The sequence below is a fragment of the Carassius auratus genome, chromosome 3 (genome assembly GCF_003368295.1).
Source record: "Carassius auratus strain Wakin chromosome 3, ASM336829v1, whole genome shotgun sequence".
NCBI lineage: Eukaryota > Metazoa > Chordata > Actinopteri > Cypriniformes > Cyprinidae > Carassius > Carassius auratus.
In genome coordinates, this window is record NC_039245.1 from 17,093,860 (window position 1) to 17,121,092 (window position 27,233).

The 27,233-nt window shown below is 38.2% G+C and overlaps 1 protein-coding gene across 2 annotated transcripts in view; it reads right to left on the minus strand.

Moving 5' to 3' along the window:
- LOC113054984 (protein shisa-6-like) overlaps positions 1-26,629 on the minus strand; it is a 78,683-nt gene extending 52,054 nt beyond the window's left edge. The window contains exons 1-3 of one of the 2 annotated variants that reach the window (XM_026220866.1): positions 26,281-26,629; positions 24,676-25,489; positions 9,216-9,370 (exon numbers count right to left, since the gene is read on the minus strand). In XM_026220866.1, coding sequence (XP_026076651.1) covers positions 9,216-9,370; positions 24,676-25,220 — 700 coding nt within the window. In that variant the 5' untranslated portion in view covers positions 25,221-25,489; positions 26,281-26,629. The remainder of the gene's footprint in view (positions 1-9,215; positions 9,371-24,675; positions 25,490-26,280) is intronic. The other variant, XM_026220857.1, reaches the window with a different exon arrangement.
- Between the last annotated feature and the right edge of the window lie 604 nt (positions 26,630-27,233).

Consider the following 27,233-nt stretch of genomic DNA (forward strand, 5'->3'; position numbering starts at 1 on the left):
TTGAAAAGTTACAAGTTACAGAAGCAAAATCTCAAAATTGAGCAGTGCATAAAAACCACTGGTTTTGCCTGTAATATCTTGCCTTAATTACCCTTTATACCCCACATCTATCACATCACGGCCTTGATTTAATGCGGTTATTGAGAAGTAATCTCAGCCAGCAAGCCACTCAGAGATGGAGGTCAAGATAAGGTGCTGCGTTAAGTTTTAATGGGGCAGAGGTTTTAGAGGTCACTACAACACTCTCAACATACACACCAACGCTCTCATCTCATATTCAAGCCTTGCTGAGGACACTGGAAAACCTTCACCGTCTTCCTCTGGCAGGTGAATCTTTAGCCATCTAATTGGACAGGACCAGAGCTGCTGACCTCAAGGTCATGGGACGGGAGGGTTGAGAGGTTTATGTGTCACTGTCATCTAAAGCTGAAGTGTTTAAACCTATAAAACTACTGTATCAAGTTTGATATGCAAATCTCTTAGGTCCCAAAAGGATCAACATGATCAAAACTTTGGTGAAAAACCTCCTGCACACAATCTACTACAATCCATTGTGATGTCACTCACAGATGATTGTGATGAATGCTGTGAAATATGGAGGAAGTCGTTAAAAGCACTGCTAAAGACAGCTGCCAGTCTGATAGATGTATTTGAATGAACAGACAGTTTAACCCGGTTCTCCTTATATGTGAACTTAACCTACATTAAACACTTCTCTTACAGATAGCTACAGACCTGTAGACCTCTCTCCTTCCATTCACAGCAAAAACCCTCTAAAGAGTTGTTTTCAACCAGATATCACTGTTTCTTTTGCAGAACAACAAACTGGACGCTAACCAGCCATGTTTCAGGAGTGGCCATTAAACGGAGACTGCACTACTGTCCTGCGGATTGCAAAAGCTGATTCCAAATCATCAGTTCTTATTATGCTGGATCTATCTGCTGCTTTTGACACTGTCAATCATCAGATCCTTCTGTCTGCCCTCTCATCACTGGGCATCACAGGGATTCCACTTCACTGTTTTGAATCCTATATTACTGATAGGACTTTCAGGATGGCTTGGGGAAGGGATGTATCCAAAGCACATCTACTTGTCACTGGGGTTCCTCAGGGATCAGTTCTTGGACCCCTCCTCTTCTCTATACACACACAACACCACTGGGTCCCATCATACAGGCACATGGCTATCATTTCTATGCTGATGACACACAGCTCTATCTTTCATTTTAACCAGATGATCCAATGGTAGCTGCACAGATTTCAGGCTGCCTGGCGGACATCTCAGCTTGGATGAAAGAATATCACTTACAGCTCAACCTGGCAAGGACTGAGCTTCTTGTCTTCACTGCCACTCCAACTGCCATCTTGGTGTAACCTTTGATGACCAGCTGACCTTCAAATACCATATTGCAAAGACTGCTCGATCTTGCAGGTTTGCATTGCACAACATCAGAAAGATCAGGCCCTTTCTAACAGAGCAGGCTGCACAACTTATTGTCCAGGCCCTTGTCATTTCTTGGCTGGATTACTGCAATGCTCTTCTGGCTGGACTTCCATCAAGTACAATCAAACCTCTAAAAATGATTCAGAAATCAGCGGCACAACTGGTCTTCAATGAACCCAAAAGAGCCAATGTTACACCTCTCTTTATCTCCTTGCACTGGATACCGGTTGCGGCTCGCATCAAGTTCAAGTAATTGATGCTTGCATATAGAACAGCCACAGGCTTAGCACCCCCTTATTCCCACTCACTATAATGAATTTACATCACCTCCAGAAGTCTGAGATCTGCTTGTGAGCGACACCTCGTGGCACCATAACAGAGAGGCTCAAAATCACTTTCCAGAACATTCTCCTTCACCATTCCTGGCTGGTGGAATGATCTTCCCATCCCTATCCATAATACTGAATCCCCGAGAATTTTCAAGCAAAATCTGAAAATGCATCGCTTTCAAAAAGCATTTTAGTTTCTGAATAAATAAAAGAATAAATAACTAAATATATACATTTCTGACTATCATTTCATACGTCAAACTTTACAGGCTAACGTTATGACACTATGCCATTTTCCAGGATTAAGTGAGGTTGAATAAATAAACCATTTGAACGAACTGATTCAATAACATGAATCAAACTTCTCAAAGCTAGTGAAAAATGCTTTTCATAAGTGGAAAGTCACTCTTCATGCCTTTTACTCAATTCAAAGGAAAACCTAAAGACACACACACACACACACACACACACAAAGAGAGATGCACAGACATGTTATTGCTCCATAAATCAATTGCATCCTGTGAAATTGTGTTGAAATATTTCTTGGTGAAGTTTTGAGGTAGAACTGAAAACGGTCAACACTAACAGCAAACAAGAGAGAGAGAGAGAGAGAGAAAGAGAGAGAGAGAGAGAGAGAGAGAGAGAGAGAGAGAGAGATTCAGTCTCTAGTGTTGTCAAAAATGCCCTAATTTCAGGCGGTCTCTGATTTTGAGTCCTATATTCCCATTTTATGTTATTTATGGCAGACGAAAGACCATGCAGTGCTTTTTATATGGTAGCCACCATATGCGTCATGAAACATTAGCACCTTTGCTGTTTCATTAATACTATCCATGTTTTTATCTCCAAAATATCCATAGCAGAACAAAAAATGGATACAAATACATTGATGGCTCATATTGATATCTCAGATCTTGACTGCGGATTTATTCATGCAAGATATTTCAATCAGACATAATGAATCACAGGGCAGTGTGGACAATCAATACCCAAGTGTCCCTTTCTACATGAAATTAAACGCACGGGTGTCAAGATGATCCGGAGACAGTCAAACCAGAGATCAGATTGCATTAAGAAACTCATAATGAGAATAGCAGATGGGACCATTTGCCATCTTCATTACTCTGTCTCTCTCTTTATATTTTCCTCACAGTGGCTGATCTGTCCATCACTGTGATTTTGGTACATTGCTGCGTGATGAAAGTTAATATTTAATAACAGTCTTTTATTAAAACAAGACCTTGTTAAACCATATTGTCTAATCAAACTGAGTAAAACTGAGCGAACATGCATGCTAATGTTTAATCTGAGAGATCTGCTTCATTTTAGCTCGTGATGCGCATCAAATCTTCATGTCCTGGATTAAAGAGCCTGAAGCAAGGTTAAAGAGGCCATATCCAACGATTTTACCATCTCATATTCTAATCCTGTTTCCATTAATAAAGCCAGTACAAAAAAAAAAAAAAAACATCCTCATTTAAGTATTTCACGACCATTTTCCATTCTATGACAGAATTAAACGGGCTTTTTTGTTACTGTACCTCTAACGTAACAAAACATTTTCCCCTCTCTTTGGAGTGTTGTAAGATATTGGTGCACAAAGAAGATATGTGAAGTTGCAAAGACTAAAGTATTAAATCCAAAGAGATATTCTTAAGTAATGCCACCCAAATGTTCACGCAAAGAAAGAAGGCGTGGTTTCAGTGACACACTTAGTATCAGGGAGATGTGTGTGTATCTAGGAGAAAGCAAAAGCACTTTATTTAGACTTCAGAAAGTAGATGCATTTAGGCATCTAAGATTACTTTCAACAGAACAGCATTTTATGGACGACTGTTTCGTGAACCTAGGAGAAGAGGTCATTCTGACTTTGCTACGATAATCTAATGCTTCTGAATCAGCTTCTGTAAGTATGTTTTGTTATTAGTTTCAGTATTTGCTATTGATTGTTCAGATGTGGGGTTTTATGCATTGTGTGTGTGTGTGTGTGTGTGTGAGACAGAAGGTCACACAGTGGAGTCAGTTGTCTTAACCGTCCTGGCTTGTGTTCTACAAACACATATGAGCTTCATCAATGTGTCTGTTACACTCGAGCTTGAACTGATGGTAAAACTAAAGACATTATTAGCTGTCTTTACATTTTTTTGAAAGATGAAGCTTGCGATTATGGAAAGGGGTGTTACATTTCCGGCAAGTGTTTGCGGTGTTTGGCCAATCACAATGCACTGGGTCAGTTCGCCAATCAGAGCAGACTCCACTTGTCGGAAGGAGGGGTTTTGTAGAAAATTACGTGTTTGAGAGGAGGGGCATATACCTACAATTAAATAAATAACATTATTTATCGAATACTGTACATTATTGTATTTTTTTACATTAAAGCATGTCAACATATTTTGTTACACCAAATACACAAAATAATGATCGTTAACCCTCTGGAGTCGCATTATGAGGCATCTTCTCCTGATAACCCAGAAAAGAACTTAAATTACACTTTCAGTTTTGATCGTACAGATAAGAGCAATACATCAATCGAATCTGAAAAGGGTCTACCTTTATTTGTAAAAGTAAATAGCAGGTGCTAACCTCTGCAAACTGATTTCTCATTTTTAAGTAATGAAATCAACAGAACATGAAACCCAGAAAGAAAAACACAATATTTCCCAGGTGAAACGTGAAAAACTCAGTGTTATTATAACAATCCAATCAGCTACTTTAACATTTGTACAGTAACTGCAAGCATAAATTCAATTTGATTCAGTGATTCCTGGAATCAAGTCGGTCCCAAAACACTATTTTAAATAAGCATATACAATAATGTGCTCACAACAGAAATAATTATATGCTATTATAAATCAGTGAATATGAGGTCTTAGACCGTATCAAGTGATGATCAGAAGGAGAAAGGAAATCTAATACAGCATGTCCTTCCACCATTAAAAAGCTATTTAAACTCAGCTAGGGGTCATAAAGGGACTACGAATGCAAAAGCCTAATTCAATTTATATACCTTGGCACCAATAACAACACTTTCTCCTAGTTGACCAATATAAACACATGCATTATAATTGCATAATGACTTGAAAACATTTTGGTTTGTTTATAAATATGTAAACATGGTTTTAACATTTAAATGAATGTCAGTGTTATATTCATACATTTAGCCCTTCTTAAAGAGCTCTTCTGATTAAAATGAATGTATCAATTATATACATAAATTATAACAGGACTAACCCAAACCCTAATGGACAGAGCAGAGCCATTGAAGAAAAAGAGGTCATTGAGGTTAACCAAACGCAGGGATGGACTTCCAGAGAAATGAAAGAAAATCTCTGCACAGGAAATCAATAAGAGACTCAAAAGAGATTGAATTTCTTTCAGCCAATTAATCAGATGAGCAAACATTCAAATTTCTTTTAGTTTGAAAGCTTTTTATAAACTACGTGCCCTATTTAAAGGCATTTAATCAATCAAAACAGACGTTTTATGGATCACAGGAGCACTTTGTCACCAACTCTCAGGAGACGAGAAGATCAAACACAGCAGCATTCCTCTGATGCAGTCACACACACACACACACACACACACGTTAAGGAAGGATAAGATGACACAAGGTGCCCCCTTAAGAACAATGTTCATTTATTTTAAATTGTAAAATATTTAGCTACAGTATGAGTTTAGCATGTGCAGAATGACGATTTGACCCCTTTCACACATACAGTCTTTACTGGTAAATTAAACCATTAAGTGATCATGTGTGAACAGGACTTTTAAAAAAATACCATTCAATTTGTTCTGCCAATTTACTGGTTTGAGAAGTAATAACATTAACAGTAAATTACCAGTAATCTGCTCTGTTTGAACACAGATTATCAGTATAAGCAGGCACGAGTTCAGAACACGTCTACTCTAGGCCAATCGTAACATTCGAACTCATATGCACATTTACTCCACGCTGTTTATGGATGTCAAAGAAATGTCTAAAGTCGTCTAATAGGATGGCTCTGGGCCAAAAGCCACTGCATGAATGTGAACATTTGACACAAAAATGTAAAACATCAACAAAAACACTGACCGCGTTTACCCCTTCATGTCTACAAACACAACACCGGGAGTCACAGTTGTCTATAAGTCATTTCCAGTTAATGATATCACAGAATTTACTGTTATTTTTTAATTGATGTGTGGTTAGGTTGCGAGCTCACTCGATTAAAGTGTTGCATCCTCCTGTGTGTTGGCTCATGGCACCTCACCGACAGACATTTGTAGAGCTGTGGGCCTGTTCACTAGGTTCTTTAGCCTTTGTGTTGAACTGGTCTCCCACTGTTCTCTCACCTCAAAAAGGTAGGAGCACTGAGAGGCCTTGGTTTAGTGTCAGCTTGCTAAAACTTCTCCAGAGAGTCCATACTGTTGACCCTGTTGAGCTCCTCCATCCCCTCGGTGCCATGCCCTCACTTGAACCGGTAGAGGGCTGGGATCCATATGTAGAAACCTAAGTGGATCCCATATGTGTAAAGTCAACGGTATAGCCTCAGTGACCGTGACAGACTTTCTGCTATTTCCCAAGTGGGTTGAAAGCACCTCTAAATCTTCCATATGCACCTAAAAAGGTGTCTATATGTGTAAGTGTTTCTGAAACCTCCTTTGGGAAGGATGGGGCTTCTGCAATGCTCCTGTTTCAAGTGGAATGGGTACGTTTTTCCAGTATTATTTAATCTCACTTAGTTTAAGTGTCTTCTTGTAGCGAGCCTTGGGTTATACCTAGAGGACCACAGGATGTTTGCACAGGACACTGGAAGGGGCAGCATCCATAGCGCTTTGGTAGGGATTCCCAATTTGTCAGTCACTGACGTGACGTCGAAAATGACAGACTGAAAGGGAACGTCTCGGTTACGTATTGTAAATCTTGATCCCTGAAGGAGGGAATGGAGACATCATGTCTGTTTGCCACAGCTGCTGTACTACCGCTTGGCACCTCAGCGCAAACCTGAGTATCAGTGCATTCTCTTTAAAAAAATTTAATATTAAAATAGCAACAACAAAGAAATCACTCACTGCTTTTGATTGAATAGCTTTTGTAACTTTAAGATTAATCTTTAATTTATACAATAAAATATGCAATGCTGTTTTACATTTTAATACTTTATTCAGTTTCTGTACTTGAAACTAGTGTTATACCCATATTTAAAAAAAAAATGAAAATCACTTTTTATTTTATTTGTATCTTTACTTTATTTATTTATTTGTGCTGTTGTTTGTAGTTAGATGGATAATTCTTATTTTCTTTATTTTTATTTGAAAGTATAGATTTTACCTAAACATAGTACTGAACTATACTGAAACCATGACTCTAAAACCATGATACAAACCAAACCGTGAGTTATATATATTATATATATATATATATATATATATATATATATATTCTTTTCATATTGTGATTGCATGAATTTAACTAATATGGTTTCTATTCAGTACATTATTTTATTTAGTGTAAGTTAAAAATATATGACTGGGACATGAAAATATACTACATAGTGGGAATGACCCAGATTCAGTTAGCATCTGACATTAAAGCCATCGAACGGTTTGTTTATCAGTAATTCATTGCAGTCTTTTCCCAAGCTTTTATTAAATTACAGGACAGACTTTATAAATTCCGCTCTCAATGTTTGAGTCATGAATGCTTCAGCGAGTGAATAAACTTTAAACTCAATCAGACAAACACTAACATTCAGCGCTAATCCCAGCAGCTGACCTCATTCAAATACAGTTATATTTAGTTTATTCACAAGCATTTTGAATATTGGTGTACAACAAGCCAACCCACTGATTAGCTCAAAAACATACAAGACAGTACATCTGCATTAATGCTAACTCTGAACTGGAGTCAGTGAAAGTGTGTTTTGCCGGCACATCAGAGGAGCGTGTTTGACTTTTAAATATGAAACAACTCAATCAAGAATTGCTCAAACATATCGGCGCAAATAAAATCCTGAGTATACGCACACATCCACACACTTAAGCCTCTTTCACATTGAGATTCTAGATAATACAGGTATGTATGTGTCCTGGCAATTGTTCCTGGATCATTAGATTTTGGTTCATTCACAGTGCCAGTAATCTGTGCATGTGTTCACACACAACCCGTAAAGGTCCCGTAATGACACATGACATCAAGATGTGACGTGTAATGTATGAGTCGAAAATGCTAGGCATGTTACCTTTCATTAAAAAAATGGCGAATAATCTCAGCTTCAGTGCGGACAATGATGAGTTAACTGATCTCTGCTTCATTACAGTTTGCACATATTTTTTCATCGCGAATGTTGATCTACCTTCAAAACACCCAGTAAAAGAGTTGCACGATGAGATGTGTCATCACTTCGACAAACCCTTTACGCCATTGGTTCTGGATTCGTTCAAACAAAGCTTGTTGAGTTCACAGAGAAGTCAATCCAGCAATTTTCCGGGACCAATGTGCAGTGTAAAAGGCGCAATAGACAACTTTATATTTGCATTTATACGTTTGGTAGATGCATTTATCCAAAGCATACTGCATTGAAGGTATGCAGTTTATCAGATCATGCAATCTCTGGGAATGAAACCCATGATCTAATGCTGGGGTTAGGGTTAGGCACGTCAGCACAGTTATTCAGCACTGAATGGTAATGGTTGTCTGAGGTAAATGCTGTAAATTTACTCACTCACTGCATCATTCAGGACTCGAACCTTTAGAGCAGGGGTGGCCAAAAGTGCTTCAACCTTGATAAAAACTCACCGCCTGTGGCTTTCTTATAACACTTAGACCTTGATTAGCTTGTTCAGGTGTGTTTAATCAGGGTTGGACCAAAACTCTGCAGGACTGTAGTTGGCCATCCCTGCTTTGGTTGTCTTTTAAGGTTCTTTACAAGATCCAAATAAGACTTCAAACCAAATTATTTCGGACGTGAACATGCAGCACACCAGGCCAAATCATAGCCTTTTGCAATTTAAAAACATGAAGCCATATCACAATTTCAATTGCAGGCCTATTTCATTTAACATTTCATATTTTACTCATTTTTGCCATTCATCAACTCTCAACCCCCATTTGCATTTGTGAAACCCTCCTCTACTGTATGAGGAACAGGTATACTCTTTTTAATTTGTAGACATATTAATAATCTCTTATTGAGAATAAACCATTGCCATGGTAATTTATTTTACATTTTTGGAACATTCCAAAAAGAGTTCCATATTCTTTAAAAAAAAGAAAAGAAAAAAGAAGAATCCTTTTAGAACCACATTCATGTTCCATTTACATGGTAACATGGAAATTGTTATTCTAACGGTGACCTCCCAACAAATAAATAAATAAATACCACAGTAATAACATGGTACATTTGAGTTAGTTTGTAAAACATGGCATTTCCATTGAGAACACAGAAGTGCCGCCACCTACCGTGGTTGTTTTTGTTGTGCACTGGTGTGTAGTGGTTCTTGGATGTCCGTATAGGTGTGTTCTCTTTGGGCGAGGCGTCGATAGTGGCAATGTTTTCATGCTCGTACTGTGGTATGGGAACGGGTCCCTGCTGTCTCAAAATGTCCGCCAGTGCTCTGCAGGAAAAAAACAAAATGTCAATGAAAATTGAACTGCTCTCAAAAAGACACCATCCATATTCAGCTCAGCTTTGAAATAAAGACTTTAGTGTTTCATCCAGTTTAAAGATGCAAACACATCAGTTCCCCCAAGAGGTTTAAGCCAATTTGCTCCTTTTATGCTATTGTTTCTGTTGTTTTCCCATTTGTGGAGGTTCTTGTCTCTTGTGACTGGCAATCCTTTTCTCTCTCTCTCTCACACACACACACACAACTTTAATTGTGCTCTGTGTTATAATGAACAGTGGAGGTTTAGTCTCTCAGGTTTTCGGGACCTTAGGCCTGCAAGCTCTACAGCAGCAAACAAAAGCCATTAATCAATGTTCCTCCTCGATATGGCATTAGAGCAACACACCCCACTCACACCAGCCTAATGGGATTCAAATTCTATTAATGTTTTTGCTCTTTGGCCCGAAGGACACGCTTTCTGACGAGAGACCCAACTGCCTCATGGATTTTCTGCGCAGCGGCAATCAGAGAGTCTGCTGGCTGGAGTTAATGGTGTTTTCTCAGTAATGCAGTTTTCGGAGCATGTGTAGTTATTCCAGGCAGACTTTGTAACTTTGGGATAGTGTCACCTTAGTGCTTAAAGAAAAAAAAAGTTGGAGACTAAAAGGATGATTAGCTACAGTACATGTTTGCATGAGATCTGAGAGCTGTCAAGTAAAATAAATGTAAAAATGCTACAGTAAAAATAATAGTTCACTTACTCTGTATGGGGGAAAAAACATAACACATTTATCAAGGAATTTCATGTAATTTTACAACAAAACACTGTCAAATTCATCATGTTTATAAGTGAAAAAGAACAAATCATCTTTGAATTTACCATGAAATTTACTTTTCCAGAATGGGGCTTCAAATTTTCACTCCAAATGAACTTTGTAACTTCGGGATAGTGTTCCTTTTCATGGTAAAATACCAAAATGTTGCAGGTTCTTTATTCATGTTTGCACATATTAAATCTCTGGTGTAAAGATAAAAAAAAAAAAAAAGTAAAAGGTTTAAAATGGTTATAATGTGCAAAGAACAAATTAATTCATACAGTATGTCAATAAGATCTGAGAGCTGAAAGATTATCATAACTGTAATATTAAAAGACTGTAAATATACTGTGGTAAGAGCTCCCTTACTCTATACAATGAAAACACATTTCATTTTATGTAATTTTACCACAAAATACAGTTTTTGTAAGTGAAAATGAACAAGTAATCTTATAATATACAGTAAATAACCATACAAATGACACACCCAGAATGGGAGCTTAATTTTCTCACTTCAGATGAACTTTTGATGCATTTGATGTAATTTTTGGATGGTGTTATTAAAGATTAAAACTGGTGACCAAAATAGTGTAGGTTTCTCATTCATATTTGGTGTGTGAATATACCGGTACATCAGGTTTGAAGTACATGCTGGTTTTAACTGGTTGGAATGTGCACAGCATGAGATCTGTGAGCTACACTGTAAACATTATTGTAAATTCAGGGCGGATCTGGAGACTCGGGAGGAAATGGTGGATCCTCCATGGCCTTAGCTGGCTCGGCCATGGGCATATAGCGAGCTCTGGGGCCAGCTGGAGATCAGGAGCCCTCCCTGGGCTTAACTAGGGATCAGGAGCCCGCCCTGGGTTTAACGGGGAAACAGAAGCCCATCCCGGGTTTAACGGGGAAACAGAAGCCCATCCTGGGCTTAACGGGGAAACAGGAATCCATCCTATGCTTGACTTGGGAATCCATCCTGGGCTTGACTCAGGAACAGGTGCCCCTTCTGGGCTGAACTGGGGATTGGGAGCCCTCCATGGGCTATACTCAGGAACAGGAGCCTTTCCTGGGCTGGACTGGGGATTGGGAACTACCAGTTAAACACATGACACAATGGGACACATCCACATATATATATATATATGTGTGTGTGTGTGTAGTTTTTTTGCTTGGGGGGGGGGGAATATGTCCATAGGATTTCTGTTACCTTTTATTTGAGTTTACGTTAAGAAACTTGTACGTTGTACGTCAATTCGACAATTTCAGTGCTTATTAGAACCAGACGATGCACTATAAAAATTAATAAAAAATTAATAAACATTTTTTATCTCAAACTGGCACACATTAATGCGGCGGGATCCAGTAGACCCGGAGGCCATCTCTCCTCACATAAGGAGCCTGAAATGGCATTTTAACTGTGTCAATGTCAGCGTATTTGCTCTGCCTTGCGGTCCACATCTCTGAGCACGCTGGAGAGACAGATAGAAAGAAAGAAAAAAAGAGAGAGAGAGTGTGACTTTGGAAGAAATTATAATTAGTCTTTCCCTTCCAGGAGAGGGCCTTTTTTAACAGAAGTTCTCCTCACGTGGGGGCGACCTGGTTTCACTGGCCCAGTTGGCTGTAAGGCTCGGAGCGCAGCGCTACCGTTTTACCTTCTTCAGCTCAAACACCACAGGACTGGGACGCTTTCAGGCCCTTACCGCCTGCTACATTAAACTACTTGAGTGGGCTTTTTTTACTGTAGTTTTTATGCATCACACTCACTCATTTAGAGATTTAGAACAGTTTAACTTTATGCATCCAATTACATGTCAAAAGCATTTGTGGCACAAAGTATATATTGTTTTAAAACTGTAAGACACAGAGAATAGTGTGAAATAATCATGCAACAGTCTTTTCTGTGTTAAGTTTTAGTCTTTTAGCTTTAAAGTGCCCCTATTATGCCATTTTTAAGGTTGCTAATACTGTTTTATGAGTCTCCTAAAACAGGTTCACATGCATGCAAGGTCAAAAAACATATTAGTTTTCTCAGAAAATAGATTTATTTTTACCTATTTCCAAATGATTCATAAACGACTCGTGTGAAGCAGTTCAAACAATCAGTCTCTAGACCCCTCCTTTTCTCAATGCTGAGATTGGTCAGATTGCACAGTCATTTGTGATTGGTCCAGAGCTGTGGAAATTGGCTCTAGATTGACTCTACTGCATGTCGGAAACTAAACGCCCATTGACATGACGGAATGACAGCCCTGGAAACTTGTCAATACATAGAAAAAAAATGTATGGATTGTAGCTTACCAACTACAGCTGGAGTCTGATGATGAAACGGTTGAACTCGCAGATCGACAAGAGACTGATTCACAAGCACAACTGAAGCAGGACTTTTCTCAGTGGTAAGGGTCAAGTGTTGACAAGTTTGTTGTAATTATGAGATGTAATAAAACAAATTTACTCTCACAGGCATTATGCAAATGTGTTACTTTGTGACGTTGAGCCGTAACAGAATAAGATTCAAATTCCTGATGACATGTTTAGGTGATTGTGATTTTTTTTTTTTTTTTCTTGATAGACAATATCTTTATTATCGTGCACTGTCGGCTTCACAACTTTGCAGATAGTTTATGTTCACATACAGCTACATGACACACTCTGATCCTCATCAAAAGTCATTCAGTTGACTGGTGTTAATATATGCAAGATGGTGCTAACAGTAATTTGGGCCTAAGTGCTATCCTGTTTGCTCTAAAGACACATCCAAACATCAGTGTGAGTTAATTACATCCTCACAAACACCCAGATGCAGCCTCTGGGGATGGACGTGCACAGTTTCCTAACAAATCAAGGCAATTTTCCCTCATTCCAGCACATGAATTGGGTTGAATAGTGAAACATATGTCGGCTTTAGATACATGATGTTACTACAGTGTGAATTAGACACACTATAATTCAATCATTAGACACTCACACTAATTCCCACTCTGGTTACATGTTTAAAACGCATGTAAAATGATCAGTGATTCAAGTAATGATGCATTTAAGCTAAATACAATTATTTTTGCCAGACCTGCCAATGGCAAGTGAATTTCTAACCCAGAATGATCTGAGAAGACGAGACTCATGTTCCTGATAATGTCACCACCACGAAACAATTAGACGGCATCATAATAAAAAATGTAAAACAAATTCTCAATATGTCACATCACTGTAACAGAGAGAAAATAGTTAAAATAGATACATGCTCTTTGATGAATCGACTAATACGTCTGTGTTTAAGATGAAAAACTCTTGGAGCAAGTAGTCTGAAAATGAAAGTAAACCAAATTTAAGTAGGCGAATCTCATTGCACAGTTCATATTTCACTCCAGAATTAAAAAGAAATTATATTTTGCCTAAATAAAATTAGGTTTATTTCTAGGAGCTGATTTGGGAACATTGAATTTAGTTCAATTCAGTATAAAAAACCTACTGTGACCTAAAACAATTTAAAATATAAATAATTTAAGATAATTAATTAATTAATATATATGAATTAATATATTTATTAATATTATTTATTAACTGATATTAAAACAACTTTACCCCTTTAATATATGGGTGTAGGACTGCATGATGGTCACAAGAGGGTCCACTTTAAAAAAAATAAAAAAATAATCATAATTCCCTGCTGCGCCCCCCAGTCGTTTTACGCCCATTTGTCGCTTAATCCAAGGGTCGGCCCTGCAGCAGAACATGCTTTAGACCTTTGACCTTTGTTTAGGATCATCAGTTCTAATTCGTGCAAAATGGGTCAATCAGAAGACTAGTTTATTTCCGAAAGCAGCGAAATGGAGAACAGTTGAAACAGAGCACTCCTTCTGGGTAAAAATGTCAGGGCTCACTCAGATTGCATCGGCACGTGTTCCTGAGGAGACTGATCAATACGAGGTGCTCGTTTCACCCGCGGAGGCTTTCAAACCACGGCCTCTCTGTCCCGCTGAAGGTCACTGGCGAATCTGCATGTGCTGAATGCAGCCACCATCTCTGTTAACCTCTCCCACCTCTCAGCCAACGCTCACACAGACCTCGGGTGCCCCAGGGATCTGTGAAATATACTGTTATTCAAACCGCAGCTTTTTGGCAGCAAGCTAATCTTGTGTTCCTCTTAAACCGCTCATGTACGGCTGTCAGGTTATAAAGCGTAAACCACCGAACCGGTCCGGGCAATCTGATTGGCTGATTTGAATGCTTTTCACTGAACACAAAAGACATTCTGTCCACTCGTGGCTGTGTTTGAGCTTCTGCCTTGACTGTGTTGTGGAGGGTTTAAAATGCTCTCGGGTATGAAAGGAATCACTATATGCTTATGGAGCTCAGGAAAGTCACTTAGTGCTAAAAGTGCAGGGTGTGAAAACCAACTCAACAACTGCTAAAGATGCCCTTGATTCACTCGTGTAGTGTAAATAACGAGAGAGACAAATGCAGATCTATGCAGAAATCAAGCGATAAAGATGTCCAAACACAACAAGATACAACAATTGCATTGCCTTCCTTCTGATCCCAACATTAGGAAAGAGTGGATGAACTTCATTTTTAGAATTTACTTTGCTCAAATATGTTATAACAGCACACATTATAAAAATAGAGTTCCCAGTGAATAATGACCGGTCTACCAAAAAAACAGACAAACAAAAATTAGCTTATAAAATCTTGTTATGCTATATTATTGCCAAACATTGGATTAAATGTTTTTTTTTATAATTTTTTTTTTTCTTTCACTTAGCACAGGTTTTGTATTTATTTTTGGAACTGCTGGATCGTAGGCCATCAGCTTTTGAGAAACATTTTGCTCAAATAATGCTTAAAACCGAGGTACATAAGCTCAGATCAAAGTCGATCTTTGACCGTAATGCTTAAAGAACACAAACTCACAAATGAGTAAACAGTAGTTAATTGCTATTTAGATTAGTGCAACTAGTGGCATACTGTATATTGGCACTTAAATATTGTAGTACATTATAAAACGGTATGCAATAATTATATATTAAGTGTAAATGAATTAATTGTCTTAATGTTAACTCATTTTTATTCGGACGACACTGTTATTTATTGTTATCCACCTACAAAACAAGAAGTGCTTTGCATACGGTCTTTGATATTATTCAAGCAAGTTATTATACTCTAAAGTTGGTTTTAAACGTTAAGAAAACTAAATTTATGTTGTTATCAAATTCTAGATCTATGTCAGACACTTTGATTGCCCTCTGGACATTGCAGGGAAATTTGATTACGTTAGTCTTAAGAGTATAAATATATGGCCATTATAATTGGCTCACATATTGATGATTTGAGAGAAAATTTAAGGAAAAAGATAGGGTTTTTCAAGAAACTTGTGTCTGCAGCGTTCTTATCAATTCTTGATTGGTCTTCTTTCCTCTTTAGATGCTGTGTATCATGGCGCCTTAAGCTTTATCACTGATTTTAAACATTTAACACATCATTACACTGTAGAGTTGGATGGTTCTCTCTCGCTGTTCAAAGGATGCATTGATACCTAACAGTTAATTTGAGCATCCCTACTGTATGATGTGATTTGTGACGTGAAAAGGGATAAGAACAAGTTCGGCAAGGGTGGATTTAAACTTTTGTCAATATCGTAAAAAGTTACTTCTATGCATATATATACATTAAGTATAAATGTGTGTGCATATATGTATATACACACATACACACATACACACACACAATGATTACAATGTTTTCATTTCGTTATCACATATATCTCATATATCTCTCTTTTGGCTGATCATTCCAGCAGGTGTCTAAGACAGCACAGCAGCATCAATATTTAAACAAAGGAAGACGACAAGCTGAGACACAGCAGGGGTTTCTGGGTAGCTGAGAGTTGGAAAGTCATCACACGGGAAAGATGAGATCGGACAAGACTGCAACTGCCTGCCCAATCACATTCCTGATAATGTCATCACATCCAGACAATTAGACTGTATCATGATCAAAGAAACATGACATGTCGCTTTAATGAGAGAAAACAGTTGAAAGAGATACAGGCTCTTTGATGAAATGACAAATATGCCTGTGTTTAAGATGAAGAGAAAAAACTCTTGGAGCAAGGAGTCCAAAAAAGAAAGTAAGCAAATTCAAGTGTGTGAATCTTATTAAGAAAATTCCAGGTCAAGTTTCACTACAAACAGTGGTGTCAAAAGTACTGGCTTTCATTACTCAAGTAGAAGTATAGATACTAGGGTTTAAAAAGACTTTTGTAGAAGTTGAAGTATCAACTCAAGCTTTTTACTCAAGTAAAAGTGTAAAAGTACTGGTTTAAAAAACTACTTAAAGTATAAAAGTAAAAGTAATTTAAGGGGAAAAAAATGCCATTAAGAACAAAAGCTTAGGCCGCACCACAGGGGCCTATTGTGTACTACCCCACCTCCTCAAAAAACATTTTTCTAAAGGCCATAGGCCATAATGACTATAATGTTATATTAAAATGTTCATGTTGAAAAATTTGGGATGCACTAGGCTTCCTGTTTCAGCCGCATATATGAAAATCCAATTAGGACACAGGTGCAAGACAACTAAATGATATAGACAAATAAAGAAGTGAAGTCTGAACACTGAAAACTACTGCTCCAAATGTTATGGTGCAAAAAGTCAAACTTTAGAGGCTTGTCATCAATAACCTTAAATGTAATGTTTATGTACATCCATGATTAGCTGCAGGAATCTGCGAGGGCAATGGACAAGAACATTGGTGCAGGCTTAGTAACAATTACACTTGTATGGTTGTCTATTTACAGTAAACATTATAGTGCTGTCAAAATGAATGATTAATCCAAGTGATTAATCAATAACTAAAACTGAAAAAGAAATCATAATCCTGATACTTTCTTGATTGATAGCTTCTTGTATTTGGTACATACGTCTGCTATGTCCAGTATTTGGGGGGTAACGAGTTACAAAGTTGGTATAGCCTACTTATCACAACATTGTCAATCGCATCGTCAATCGAAAACGCTAATTTATTAAAACGTCTCGCTACCGAACTACGTACAGTAGCTTAATTTGTGGAGGACGAAGAAAAAGCACTCATTTGGTAAATGAGCCAGTGAGAAATAATAACTTTTAAGTAGGGTCCAGTGCCTTTTCAATACTTTTAAAACGGTACCGGCTCCTAAACGGTGCCTGAACCGACACTTTTAAAAAAAGAACCACAAAAAAACTATGGATAACTTTAAAGAACATTACAAATATTTTAAATAAATCCATAGCTTGTTGTGCAAGTTGTGCTTCCCTTAATCTAAAGCTAATGTATTTCACAATCTGGGTCATTATTTAATACAAAAGCACACATAATGTTTCTACTGTATCTCTGCCACTCACTCTGATATTTAGTTAAGATGAGTGCTGTCTGTCACTGTCTTTTATCAGTTCTGTGAATTACTGTATGCTCATTCTTTATAAAGTAGCAACAATCTCGTTTTTAAAATACAGTACTGTGCAAAAGTCTTATGGAAAAATGAGTATTTTCTCCCCAAAAAGGGTTTTAAGCCAGTTATTTATATCTTTTGCTGTAGTGTGTCAGTTGGAAATATCAGTTAGCCATTAATTTTAATAATAATCTAGTGCGATTTTGAATGCACAAGCAGTCTGACAACGGCAAAATGAATGTTTGGAAATGTAAACTGATATTTTATACTGACACACTACAGCAAAATATATAAATAACTGTCCGAACACCATTCTTTTAAGTGAAAATACTAAAGTGTCTAAGACTTTTGCCGTATGGTCCGTATGATTAAATTAAGTACATTTAAGTAAGTGTAATTAAAGTATGTGTTCGTTCATATGTGTTAAGGGCTAGATTTTCGCTGGAGGAAACGGCTGTGGTGTGATGAGCGAAAACTTTACAGATGAGAAACCGACTGCTACCTCGTGACCTTTTGTAAACTGTATTTATGACAAAGAACTGCACAGATACTGATATTCTAACAATCTATCGATAAACAGATACATGGTGTCCTCTGTTTGTTTAAGTGCGCATGCGCTGCTCCGTTCGCGGTCTGCGGATTGAAGAGCGCGCTGAAAGACGGGAGGAGACCGGTCTGACGCTGGTTTCATGTGAAATTTAAGCGGACTGACTCTGAGGCGATCGGATACCGGTTCCATACCCAACCCTACTTTTAAGAAATATATTTTTTGATAAACGAACCCAAAACTGTCTATGTCCTGGCTGGACTGTGATGTGATTTGTGTCACATGCAGGTGCGATGGATCGCGTACAGACCAATAGGGTGTCGGAATGGTATATGTTTATACTTCTCATCCAACCACAATCAAATACACTCCATCCGGATGGCGCGATTTATCTGGAAAAGTTTTTTTTTTTTTTTTTTTTTTTTTTTTTTTATTAATGACAAGCCGGTATGTAAACAAGCCGAAATGAAATAGCAGTAACGAAGCTATTTTTAAAATGTAAGGAGTAGAAAGTACAGATACTTGCCTGAAAATGTAAGGAGTAGAAGTAAAAAGTCGGCTGAAAAATAATCACTCAAGTAAAGTATAGATACCCCAAATTTCTACTTAAGTACAGTAACGAAGTATTTGTACTTCGTTACTTGACACCTCTGACTACAAAATTATAAGAAATTATATTTTGCATTAAAAAATATAGAAAAATATATAGCTTGTTTCTAGAAGCTTTAAGAGTTCTTACATCTATTTAAGCACATTTTCCCCAAATGGAAATCTTGTTCAGACACAATATACATGTATTTTTAATGCCAATTCCAATTATCATAAAAAATGGTGAAAAAATGCTTTATTTTATCTGAGTCTCCCTCTCTTTTTGTGTAGGGGTTAAATAAGTTAGAAAATGAAAATGTTTATAAATGCTCAAAAATTTTAAATTAGCATTAAATTTAGCTTTCAATTCAGTATATATATATATATATATATATATTTTAAGACTTTGTGGAATTCACTCAAATAAGTTGAAAAATATAATTATGTAACACAATAGGAGTTGGGCTCTTTGTCGGCAGAAATGAGTCATAAGTAAGCTTGAATTACAACCCATGATCCATTTGAGCTAATCTGTTTTTATCCAGTATGAGGTAATCAAAATACTTTAGTCATCACTTTGTAATTATTCTCCATTATAACCAAAGATCATGAGGTCAAACCACAACCAAGCTATACTGCACTTCTTACAAAAACTCTATATTCCTCATAATGGATTCATAGTGAATCAGCCAGAGTGGCATGAGACAGATCTTGTCCCTCGTTGACCGAGGTCTCATCTCTAGTCCTATACAGACATTCTCCTCAGACAAACCACATTTCATGCGCCTGTGCTCTTCAAACACACAAAACACACACAGCACATCAAGAAGCTTTCAGCCCGGAGCTGTTTCACCACACATCTAAGCCCCTGGGTAAACACTCATAATATATTTAACTGTATTTTGTTGCAAATTACCCTCCATCTACACACAGCCTAAATGAAGCCGAGTGAATTCAAAGGATGGAAATGTTAAAACAAATGTTCTGGAACATCCTGTATCCTCACGGCTCATTCTGTAGTACGAAACTTCACTGGAGTCTATGTGAGACAGTAAGCAGCAGTGTTTAAACAGAATTAGAGCAAGGCTTTAAAGCACATGCAGTTAATGCAAAAAATTACTTTTATGATTGCGAAGTACAGTCTCCCTTGAGTGTAACTCTGCTGCTGAGTTAACATTTGATGTTAATGTATGTCACAACACAGTATATTGAGACGGAGGTGTCAGAACTGCAGCAAGCTGTTTCGGCCCAGATCCGGCCCACATCTGGCCCACGTCTGGCCCGCATGGATTTCTGCTTACTGTCTGGGCTGTTGCACTGTAGAACGATTCTTCTAAAGCAGATTGTGGAGACATTTCAATCATCAACGATCAAAAAAATCATGATATCGGAAACCCTAGTTTAGAGTCTCTAAATGTAACATTCAACACAATAAATCCAATCATTGAGTCACTGTGATCAAGGAAAGTCGAGCATCATAAAAGCATCAACAAATTCAGACTGCAGATTTTAGTTGTAAGGGTCTCAGTGTATATATTACAGTGTATAATGGTCACAGACTCCAATTTATTTTTCTTCAGACTACGATTCCATCCAATTGGAGGAAATCAAGCGTGTTTAATATTTTGAGTTGATTTTAGAATGCCAATTGTTTCCAATTGTCATGCGTCTCCTGGCAACAAGGTGCATGATTATGTGTGTGTTTGCTATGAAGACTTTAAAGTCTGGTAGTGTATGATTCTCAGTTGTTTAGTGCATGATGGACAGTTTTTCTCTAACCATTTACACAGTCGGCAAGTGTATGATCCCTAGTGTTTTAAAAACCTGTTCAGAAGTGCTGTAGTGTATTCCAGCCTTACGTCCAGTGGACTTATTTTATGGTGCTTTCTTTGGGCTCATCATCGGTCCTTGGTCACTTTGCTTTGGTTTCCATGAAAAAAGTAAATCATATAAATTTGGAACAACATGAGTGAATAACAACAGAGATTTTAAAGTGGCGGTTCACTGTTTTTTTTTTTTTTTTTTTTATAGGCTTGATTGTGTTTATGAAGTGCAGTCAAACATGTTTTAATACTTCGTAAAAAAAAAAAAAAACTCATTATTTTTCATATAATTTACTGTTATTCCACAATGCACTGTCCCTTCTCTGAGAAATGCGCTGATCATTTCCTGATTTTATTAAGCCCCTTCCTCAGAAAACAGGCAATGGGCTCTTATTGGTTAGCTACCCCAGTGTGTTGTGATTGGCTAAACCGTCCCTAGTGCGCGTCTAAATGCCCTGCCCCTCACCTCAGCGGCATGTGCTACGGTTGTATTGTAAACAACAGGTTCGTTAATATCACTTATCAGTTTGTGTATGGTTGAGAGGCAAAGGAAATTATTGAAGAGGATTGTGCAGATCCTGTGCCAGCATAGCTTTTAATGGTATGCCAATGTTTTTTTGTTTGTTGTTGTTTCATACTTTTTAATACACTGTTATTTGTAAATGCTATTGCTTATGTTTGCTTTTAATATACGGTTTTATCCTGATTAAAGCTTTAATACAGTACGGTAGCTGCACGCGCATCCATGTTTAATGTTTCTCATAGCTTTGAGAAAATAATTGTATATTTGGAACAGTTCATCGTTGGAGCTGAGCTGAATGAGAGAGAGAGAGAGAGAGAGAGAGAGAGATGGAGAGCATGTGCATAGCAGGGGGACACGAGGAACAGTATTAAGAAACGCTGCTTTAGCAAATTGATTTGGAAACTATTGAATCCATTAGAATCGTAAGAAGACAGAACCACGATTCATATATGAATAGATGTTTATGTGCACCTCTAGTTTTCTCTTCTTCTTCTTGAAATAGTGCAGCATGGCCTTACCCTTTTTCTGTCTTTTCCCGAGTGCAGGGTTTATCTGGGTTTGTTACGTCACAAACCCAGGAAGTAACTTGTTCTACCAGCCATTTTTATAAGAATTAAACTGGCAGTATTTTAAAGGTTGATATCTACGTTTACACTGAACTTTCAGCTTCATAACTTTGCAGATATTGTTTATGCTCGAATAGAAACATTACACAGTAACTAACATTAAAAAAGTTATCAACCACCCCTTTAAATATGCCGCTCACAGGTTTCAACCGGCTGTACAGAATTTCATTCGGTCATCACAAATCCAATAAGCCTCATTGTGAGCGCCAACCAAACTCTTATCAGACTGCCTGAGCTTGACTCATATTTGAAACATGGATCAGTCTGATAAGAGAAGAGCAATGTGTCATCTTTAATACACTCAACAGCTCAGCACAGGAACAACTTTCCCCTTGTGAAGTGACTGGCTAAAATGGCTATGAAGTCAGTGTTATGTCATTTTAATGTGAAAATTCAATGTTCTCAGTTAACATTTTAACCTTTTTTAAGCTTAATCTAATCAATAAGCAATACAGATGAAACATGGTTGTCCTTCAAAAACCAAGAAACTGTTCTCCTTTTCGGCACTGACAAACCAAAGCACTATAAGGGCCCTATTTTAACGATCTGAAACGCAAGTGTCAAAGCGCGAAGCGCAAGTAACTTTGTGGGCGGGTCTCGGCGCTGTTGCTATTTTCCCGGCGGGATAAATGGCTCTTGCGCCCGGCGCAAATCTGAAATGGGTTGGTCTGAAGTAGCTTCATTATTCATAGGTGTGGTTTGGGCGTAACGTGAAATAAACCAATCAGAGCGTCATCCAACATTCCCTTTAAAAGCAGGTGCGCAAGTTCCATTATGGATTGCTATTATTATGGCGTATTTACCAGGCGCACGCCAGGAGCGGTTCACAGCCGAGGAGACTGATGTTCTTGTAAGAGCAGTGAAAGACAGAGAAGTTGTGTTGTATGGAGATGGGAGAAACCCACCCAAAATTGCGTCGGTTAAACAGGCGTGGGAGGAAATAGCCACAATTGTTTCATCGATTTTTTTTCCTGGTTCTTGACGGACAAACCAATTTGTCAGATGTCCTTATATACATAAATGTCTTGCCACTACTGGGCAAACAGGTCTGATCCTTAATTACTGCAATTAGCCTTAATAATTTGTAAGCTAGATTTATTCCTATTTTTTCACATCTTCGTGGCACACCACAATGATTTCCGTCATCTCATGTGTTAATATTTTTTTAGTGTAACAATTTATAATTTGCAAAAATAACTGTTGCATCTGTGTAAATAACATGAGCAAAGTGTATGCGCGTTGTGCACGCTATACATTATGGTCAAGCATGCGCCCTTAAAATAGCATAAGGAACAACGCGCAACGCGCCACTGACTTTAGACTAGGTTTTTTCTGGTCAGTGGCGCAATTGTTTAATGGAACAGCAAAATAGCACCAGGGATTGTTTGCGCCGGAACACGCCTCCTTTTTTGCGCTGAACCGCCCAGGGAGCGCAAGTTCATTCACTAGTTTAGCGACGTGCTTCTGTGGAGGGAAAAGCGCGCTTTGCGCAGGTGCAAAATCGGAATGACACATGCGTCGGTGTACAAAGTCAATTGCGCTGGGTGCAAGATAGGGCCCTAAATCTGTCTTATTGATAAACTGCGCCATGAAGACCTAATTCCCCTCTACTACGACAGTTTCCAGTTGACCTCTATCTCAGCACAAGACTAATGAAATCCAGAACCAATCCCTCCCAGACGCAGACAAGTCCTAGATTTAATACAGTATGCAATTAACTATTAATATTCCATCTTAACACAGAACCCAGTGTTGAATTTGTTATCAAGACCACAAGGCTTTCCCTTAAGGTCTAGTTTATGTACTGTAGGTTTCAAAAGAAATGTGTTACAAGGTATCATTCATTTCCTTATTCAGTCTCTTACACTAAAAATAATAAATCACTCTTATTTTGTACACAGTCTGTGCTGTTGAAATGGTTTTGATATATGATACTTTTAGATTTCTGTAAAACATACTGTGTTTAATCTGAATTCCCACATTTTTATCAAAATAAATTGATACTGAAAAGCTATGAACAAATGAATGTAAAAAAACAACAATAATAAAATAATACACCATTTTCATATTTTTGACACCAATATCCTCTTAAATTCCAACTTTGAGAATGCAATTGGGAGTTAATGGACTAATATACTTTGGGCAAACACTTTTCATTCAAAATGACTTTTCTGTTGATGGTTATCTATATGCTATATTTAGAAGAATAAAAGAAAAGGAAAAGTTGTAACATTTGCCAAGTGTGGTAACCCATGCTCAGAATTGGTGCTCTGCATTTAACCCATCCAAGTGCACACACAGCAGTGAGTAAGGAACACACACACACACGCACGCACACACACACACGCACGCACACGCACGCGCACACACGCACGCACACACGGAGCAGTGGGCAGCTATTTGCTCTAGGGGGTTTAGTGCCTTGCTTAAGCCCACTTCAGCCATGGGAATTAAGGGTGGAAGAGAGCGCTGTTCATTCACTCCCCCAACCTACATACAACTCCTGCCAGCACTGAGACTTGAACCTGCGACCTTCAGGTTACAAGTTAGATTCTCTAACCATTAGGCCACAGCTGCCCCAAGTATGTTAAGAAAGAAAGAAAAAAAAATTCTTAAAGGGACAGTTCACCCAAAAATTTAAACCCTCATGTTGTCCCAAACCTATACGACTTTCTTTCCACTAAATAAAATGTTTTGAAGAACATTGGGGTCCAAATAAAAATGGACCCTACTGAAAATTCCACAGAAGAAAGAATGTATACTGGTTTGGAGCAAAATGGGTAGCTGAATAAACAATGAGAAAATCTTAAATATTGGGCAAACTATCCCTTTAATGTAAAACTGCACATTTCGGTAACCAGCCTTGGGGTGGTTTAACCAGCTACGTCGCCCCTTTAAAATCACTTTGTCATACTGCCAGTGCATTAACCCAAAGATTGAGAAAGCTAAAGACATGTCTTGGACTTACCTCTGGACATTCATTTCTTGAGGCGGTCTGGTGGCTTTATCATAGGCCACTTTGGCAGAAATTCCCAAGATGATAATAAGGGTGATGACTCCACAGGTTATGTAGACAGTGGTGTTGGTTTGGTCCAGTGCAGGGTCGTACGTGTCCCCTGTGGGTGCTGGTGAGGGCGGTTGGGTTTTGATCCAGTCGGGCGTGTTGTAGTTGGTGCAGATTCTCTGATCCACTCGTTTGGCTTTCACAGGACAGCAGAAGCGCAGGAAGCAGCTCCCGCAGCAATACCGGTGGTCAGTGTTGTTGCAGGCAAACTCTTTGTCGTACTGACCGCTCACGTCATAGTAGCCAAGACAGGTGTCATGGTCACCAACGATGGGCGCCTGGACTTGTGTGATCCGTCGGGTTGCCACTGTCGGAGCAACGGTGCTGTTGACCTCCTTCACCTTTGGGGGTCTCTTTGGAGGAGGTTTGCTCCGTTTGGCTGTGGATGTGCTCAGAACGCACAGCGGGTCTAGACAGACCAACAGAAGTAGGAGATGTCGTATCCCCATGGCTTCAGGTGGTGATGTGTTTCTCCTATTTTTATGATTTCTTCAAACCGGCACAGAGCCGCTTGTCATGCACTCTTGCAGGTTCTCCGTTCTCCATCTCCGCATAGCATCATTTCAACAGTCCTCCTTCCTAAGGCTCTCATTCTTTAAGGCATTTGTGCTTATAGAGTCAAAACAACAACTACGCAATGCCCATTTCACGGTGGCAGGATTGAGTGAAAAGGTTCTCAAACTTGAAATCTACTTGCTCAAGACTACATTATGTTAATCTGAAAAACAAAATATGAGAGAGAAAACCATTCAACTCTTCACAGATCATGTAGAAAATGCTAAGCTACATGATTTCAGCACCATGGACAGCACATACATCTATACATCAGTACGGATGTATCTGTTCTTAACAGAAATCAAAAATCATACTAGGTTACATATAAAGACTGTCACCACTACTTACAAAAGCCATGAATATTACATCTATTGGTGTGAATCTGTTGTGTAATTCCATAATATGTTGCATAAAATATATAAAAAGAAATTAAAATCCCTTTACAAGTCATCAGTGTTTACACATTCACATTCAAGAATTAAAAAATAAATAAAAATTAAAACGAAATTAATTGATTAATAAAAGAAATATATAAACACAACAGTTCAGACATTCAGAAAAACTAATAAATTAATGTGTAAAAGCGAGGGGAAAAACTTATTATTTTAATCTTTTTCATAAAAATTTTCCGTTCCCTCTTACCCTAAAAAGATTTCCGTCAAATCAACCAAAACGTGTTTCACGTAGTAACGTTCAAATTAACAGGTTTTAACAATATAATTTAACATAAAGCAAAAGTCATTTTTAAAAGCCATGTCGGTAACAGATAGCCCTTAAGGTAAAGCCTGCGCATCTTTTTTCTTTTTCTCACTTTTACAGTGGAGCAGTGAGAATGAATACTCACACATTAAATTACAATCTACTCACGTTACTTCATTCTGCATTCATTCATGGACAAGCTAAAAGTGGATTTAACAATGGAAAAAGAAAAGAAAAAAATTGGACAGAACTTACGAGTCCAGTGTGCTCGACTCCGGGATGTCCGTCACTGCGCTTCCGAAACGAACAGAGCTGAAAGAGAGATGCTCCTCCGCTCCGCCGTGTCCCGCCCCCTTCTCTCTCTCTCTCTCTCTCTTTCTCTCTCGGTCTCTCTCTCGTTTTTCTTCTACACGTCATTGGAAAGTCAGGTAATTACAAACAGTCTCGTGTAAACGCACGCCTGCTCATACCTGCAAGCTTCCTTTAACAACCTACACGACCTCTCAACAACTGCATTAGTGCCATGGACAGCATTTGAACACACAAGACATGTTCGTTCATCAACATTACTTTCAGGAAAACATATCCCTTTCTTAAAACTGCACTCCACCTCCGAACTTCATCGCAATCTACAGTGTTTAAAAGGTGTATGTAAGCAGCGAATTATCATCAGGCATAGCCTGTAGTTCGGCTGTGACTTTGGCTTCTCTTTCATTTCAGACTCTAAAAGCTTACTCTTACAAACGATCAACTGTGTAAAACCTTTTGAAAATCACAAATATATAACTACATTTAATCTCACAATAAACATCCAGGAAGATAAACCAATCGATTATCGAAGATGGCCGTTATGACCGTTGACTTTTGAATTTTTTGCGGGCGCGCAAATTTCTGTGAAGGATTGGATGGTGCGTGCAAATATCAGGAGCAGGGGCTTAAAGAATATAGAAACAACCAAGGCAGTGCTGTTCTACCGTGATTTATCATTATCAGCTGTATAAAGTATTTACCATGTTTATCAGATATTATGAGCCTATAATTCTGCCAGCAATCAACATTCGGATTACAAATTATAGTCCCTGCATCCAGGGCCTTCCTCAGCTATCACTATATGATAGCCTATGCAAAAGGATGACACAGAACAAAACCTATAACTATAATATCAGTGTAGTGGAATCAGGGGATGTCGTGGCCTAATGGTTAGAGGG